Below are 5,945 nucleotides of genomic sequence, written 5' to 3' on the forward strand. Positions count from 1 at the left end.
AGATAGATAGATAGATAGATAGATAGATAGATAGATAGATAGATAGATAGATAGTTTTGTGGGACATTTAGCCTTCTCACTCAGAGAGCTCTGGTGCCACAATGAAGTGCAGTCCCTAGAATTCCACAGCATTGATCCAGGGGCGGTTAAAGCAGTGTCAAACTGGATTATTTCTGCAGTGTGGATTGCAGCCTGGATCTCTGATACAGTCACTGAGCAGCCCATATGAACAGGGTCCCAGCCCTCCTTCCTAGCATAGCAGATAACTCCTGCTGGGGCGTGTGTGTGTGTGTGTTGCGTGCCTTTAAGCAGTTTCCCATTTATGGCATTCCTAAAGCAGACCTCTGCTGGGCTTTCCTTGGCCAGATTTATTCAGAGGAGGTTTGCCCTTGCTATTCCCTGCCTGAGGCTGAGAGAGTGTGACTTGCCCAAGGAGGCCGCCTGTCATCATGCCCAAAGCAGTGAGCCGTGCTCCCTACCTCTGCTTCAGGCAGGGCTACCATGGGGGCTGGCGGGAGGAGCAATGGGGCAGCATCCCTGCTCACTTCCATGAGCCTGGGGCCAGCAGTGCCTATGATGCTGCTGCTGCTGCTGCTGCTGCTCCTTTGCATGCTTTCAGGGCGCGCGAGCTTTCCGAACGATCGATGCTCAGAACTTTCCCGGGAAATGGCTGGCTCGCGTCCCCCCAGCTGTTGCTAAGCGACGCCGGTCTCCGTGGCAACAAGGCTCAAGGCTGAGGAGGAGAGGCCTGCGCAGCTATTCTCGCGAGAGGCGGCCCTGTCAGTCTTCAAATTAACCTGAAGTTCAGTGTATGCTGCCCGAGCCAGCAACGTGGCCTAGTGGTTTGAGCGTTGAGCAGGGTTCGAATCCCAGCCGGGCCAAGAACCCGCTCTCAAGAAAGTGGCCAAGAAAATTTATGTGATATCGCAGATTAAAACGGTGCTGTTTCACTTTATCTGCTGTGGCTGCCTCCTCCTGTTGCACTCTGGGACTTGTAGTTTAAGGAAGGGCGTTTAGACTCCTCAGCCAGAGAGCTCTTAGGCACCCCCTCATAAGGGGTTTCCTGGCAAGATTTGTTATGAGGCATTCTTGCCTTGGCCTCCCTCTGAGGCTGAGAGAGTGTGACTTCCAAGACCACACTCTCTCAGCCTTAGAGGGAGGCCAAGGCAAGTCCTCCTTTTCCCGGACCTGTCCTACATTTCATCCAGGAGAAATTCCAAAACGCCCTCCATTTTGAGCACCACTAAGAAGCTTCAAAAGCTTGCAACATGTACATTGTGTGTTTTGGTTGGCCAATAAAGGTACCACTGTTTTGTGGGGGTTTTTAGAGCTTTCCCAATGTTTGAACTTCTAGCTCACATCTGCCAGCATTCGTGGCCATTGGCCATACTTCTTTTAGGGTTTGCAAGTTCTGATCATTAGAGCTAACCTGCACTGAATAAACAATCCAGTTTGATAACGCCTTTAACTGCCATGGCTCAATGCTATGGGATCCCGGGATTTGCAGTTGTGTTGTGTGGCACCAGAGCTCTCTGACAAAAGGCCAAATATCTCACAGACCTACAAATCCCAGAATTCCATAGCATTAAGCTGTGACAGCTAAGGCGGTCTCAAACTGGATATGGAACCTATAGTTAATGGGAAAACTTTCCACTACAATAAGACTTTGTAAGGACATTCAGAACAAGACATATTTTATGAGGATTGGAGGCTCTTTATTGAATTTGTAAATGGACCTTCATACCATCTCCAACCTCCGGACTCTCACAGCAACTTCTGGAAGGATACTTTACAACTCAACGCAAAGACTGAACTGAATTCAGACGAATCCTATTCATGGAATCCTGCAAACTAATGATCACTGCGTAACATCACATCCTACGGTTATTGGTATATTTGTTGCACTGTAATGTTTGACTATCGTATAAAGACTTGAAAATCAATTAAAAATGATTTTAAAAAAATATGTGTAGTAATTGACACATTTTCCTAATTGGGAACACTATTTTCCCCCTTATTTTAGAGACATCATATGGTGTAATTAAAATATTTTAGTTGCACAAGCTCAAAGATGTAATGTATGTAGTCCCAAATGTGGAACTCTTGCCACCAAATGACTACTCTTTTATATGATGGTCAGATTTAAAACTGGAGAGGGCTCCTCTATCTTTAATAGTTGTGTAGAAAAGAGAATTTCAGCAGGTATTGTTTGTCACAGAACCAGATAACAAGCAACACCAGAGGAAATTTCCTCTTCTACACACCTGTTAAAGGTAGAGGAGCCCTCTCCAGTTTTCATTCTAGCACCCTTGCGCTGAACATAATAACAGGCATACTGTAACTAAATATTTTTCTTCATTAAGAAATCGAGATGCCACCATTCTGTTTTCAAGACACTTAAGGCAGCTCTCTATATGCTGTGCAATTGGTACAAAGTATATTAAAAAGTATTAAGTTTAGTTGGAGAGGCAAGGATAATAGATAAATCTTGATTAAATTCCTAGGGGCACCAAATATATTCAGTTGATTCAGTCAGGATCGTATCTGAATTTATAAAAACGGTCTCCAAGAGGAGGTTCTCCTGTTTAGATGCAGCAACAGGGAAGATTATCTTCTTCAGATCACAAGCTTCTAAAACTGGGTTATGTAGAAGAGCCTCTTCAGTATCACAGAAGTAATCCATACAGTGTTCTAGCACTCAACCTTTTATAACTAGTATCAAGAAAACCCCATTGTAGGTTCACCTTAGGATCATCATAAGTTGGAAACGACTTGAAGGCACACAATAATAAATGACTGTACTCACACAGCTTTGCCAAATTTAAGGGTGTCCCACCCATTTTGCAATTGTTGCTTCAGAAGCTCTCGCTCTCTGTGTGCGTATGTCTCTTTTTTAGTTGTTGTTAACTGCCCTCAAGTCGCCTCCTACTCATAGTGACCCTGTGGATGAGACATCTCCAAGAACTCATTCTCCACTGCTCTACTTCAGTCCTGCTTGTTCAGTTCCTGTGATCTCCCTAAGTCTATCCATTTGGCATGCAGTCTTTCTCTCTTTCTACCACCGTCTACCTTTCCTAACATTATGGTCTTTTCCAATAAGTCATACCTTCTCATGATATGGCCTTTCAACAGCCCCAGTTTGGTCATCTTGGCTCTAAGGAGATGGCAGGCTTGATCTGATGAAGGACCCATTTGTTTGTCTTTCTGACTGTCCACGGTATCCTAAGCACTCTTCCCCAACACTATATCTCAAATGACATTTTTTTCTGTTTGCTTTCTTTACTGTCCAGCACTCACATCCACACACGGTGAAGAGGAGTACAATGGCTTGGATGATTCTAATCTTAGTGCTCAGTTGTATGTCTACTATCTGGTCTGGTTCTTTCATAGCTGCCCCATACGCAGAGCCCTGGTGGTGCAGTGGTTAAATGCCTGTACTGCAGCCATTCACTCAAAACCACAAGGTTGTGAGTTCAAGACCAGCAAAAGGGCCCAAGCTCGACTCAGGCTAGCATCCTTCCGAGGTCGCTAAAATGAGTACCCAGACTGTTGGGGGCAAATTAGCTTACTTGCTGTTCACCGCTATGATCTTTGGAATAGCGGTATATAAATAAAACAAATTATTCCTATTTTGGATTGCTTTTTGTAGAGGCGGGATATAAATAAATTTTATTATTATTTATTATTATTATTCCTAGTCCTCTCATTTCTTGACTGCAGTCATCATTCAGATCAATATTTGATCCAGGTACAGGAACTATTTAACTATTTCAGTTTCCTCATTGGCTAGGTCAAATTCATGTATTTCTTCCATGGTCATTATTTTTTATGTTTAGCATTAAGCCTGCCTTTGCACTTTCTTTCTCACCCTTCCTCGGTAACTGTTCCAAGTCTCTGATGTTTTCTGCTAGTAATATGGTTTCATCCAGATATCTAAGATTGTTGATGTTCCTTCCTCCTATCTTCACTCCTTTCCCTTCTGAGTCTAAACCTGCTTTCCTTATATTTTCATAAAGATGTTTTCTTATATTTTCTAAGGATATTTTTAGTGCTTGATATTATTTTAAAGAAAGCCAATAAATAAATAAATTCAAAGTCCGTGTTGCTTTTCCACCCTCATATTAATTATATGTTTCTGCAATTCAATATTGATTTTTGATTTGTTTGGTTCTTGGGCTTTAGAATAAAAACAATCTGACCCACTATTGGGCTGTGTAGATTGGCAACATGCTGGAGTATGTGGCTGAGGGGACAGGGGGAAAAGTGTATTTATGACTTCAAGAATTGTACCTTGAAAAGTCCCACAATGATGTGGAACTATTGTTTCAAGTACCAGTTTCCATCAGTGGTCAATACTCTATCTTGTTTTACTTACACAACACAATCTTAGACTAGCAGATAATTCAGCTTCTCTTTTTAGAAATAATGGCGGGACAGAGACTGCCCAAATAGGGTGGTCTGCCACCGCCTCCTTTTCCGCCGGTGGGAAGCAGGTTCTTTTGATCACGCTTGCAACGCGCGCAAATGGTGCGCTCGTGACGTCGCAAGTGCAACATGACTTGCAGTCATAATGGCGGCACCCATGTAGACAGGGGACCGCCATTTTGACGACGACGCGACATGCTAGGGTTGTGGGACATAGGGTGGCGCCGCCCTCAGGCAACCCTAGCATGAATACAGGCAATGTTTCATCTCATAAAAGTCTATTTTATAAAGGTCTGTGTAATCTAGAACACTCAGTTAAAAGTTTAGATAATCCTTTAATCTGAAGTCGAAGGCTTTCATGGCCGGCATCCATAGTTTTTTGTGTTTTTTTCGGGCTATGTGGCCATGTTCTAGAAGAGTTTCTCCCTGACGTTTCGCCAGCATCTGTGACTGGCATCTTCAGAGAGATGCCAGCCTCAGATGCTGGTGAAACGTCAGGAAGAAACTCTTCTAGAACATGGCCACATAGCCCGAAAAAAACACAAAAAAACTAAGCCTTTATTCCTTTGTAGAAATTCTTAAAGCAATTTCAGATTTCTTTTCAGACAAGCTTCCATCCAAGTCCACAATTTATTTATTTTTAAATTACTGGTAGTGGGAGTGTGGGATTTTCATGACCCTCTTAGATATTTTTCAACTTTTTAAACTCTGCTAATTTGTTTTCCAAAAGGGGAACTATCTCTTCTATTAATAAATAAAGCGGGGATGGAACAAAGCCTTTTTTCATTTCATGGACTACTTTGCCTTGTCTGTGATAATTACCAGAACCTTGGAAAGGATGTTACAGACAGATAAGAAATGTTTCTGCTGACAATTAAATATCTAAGTCACCAAGATTTATTGCAAAGTGGCATTCTATCCATATTTAGAATCCTACTTATAAGAATCTATTTTTAAAACCCACAGAAACTTATTTAAAACATACTAATTATATGTTGTCACATGGTATTGAGACTAAGAAACCAGATCTTTGTAACTTATTTAAAACATACTAATTATATGTCACCACATGGCATTGAGACTAAGAAACCCACAGGGCTCTGTCCTGGGGCCAGTGTTATTCAACATCTTTATCAATGACTTGGATGACAGAATTGGGGGCATACTCATCAAATTTGCAAATGACACCAAATTAGGGGGAGTAGCTCCAGAGGACAGGATCAACATTCAAAATGACCTGAATCTGGGCCAAAGCTAACAAAATGAAATTCAACACAGAGAAATGTAAGGTATTGCACTTAGGGCGGAAAAATAAAATGCACAGATATAGGATGGGTGACACCTGGCTGAATGAAACTACGTGTGAAAGGGATCTAGGAGTCCAAGTAGACCACAAATTGAACATGAGTTAGTGTGATGCGGCAGCTAAAAAGGCCAATGCAATTTTAGGCCGCATCAATAAAAATTAAGTACCAAGGGAAGTAATAGTGCCACTGTATTCTGCTTTGGTCAGACCCCAC

The 5,945-nt window shown here is 42.3% G+C and overlaps 1 protein-coding gene across 2 annotated transcripts in view; it reads right to left on the bottom strand.

The window, feature by feature from the left end:
• CCDC170 (coiled-coil domain containing 170) overlaps nucleotides 1-644 on the bottom strand; it is an 84,283-nt gene extending 83,639 nt beyond the window's left edge. The window contains exon 1 of one of the 2 annotated variants that reach the window (XM_042446900.1): nucleotides 480-641. In XM_042446900.1, the coding sequence (XP_042302834.1) occupies nucleotides 480-611 (132 nt within the window). In that variant the 5' untranslated portion in view covers nucleotides 612-641. Of the gene's footprint in view, nucleotides 1-479 lie in introns of both variants that reach the window. The other variant, XM_042446901.1, reaches the window with a different exon arrangement.
• Between the last annotated feature and the right edge of the window lie 5,301 nt (nucleotides 645-5,945).

This window comes from Sceloporus undulatus, chromosome 1, assembly GCF_019175285.1.
Source record: "Sceloporus undulatus isolate JIND9_A2432 ecotype Alabama chromosome 1, SceUnd_v1.1, whole genome shotgun sequence".
NCBI lineage: Eukaryota > Metazoa > Chordata > Lepidosauria > Squamata > Phrynosomatidae > Sceloporus > Sceloporus undulatus.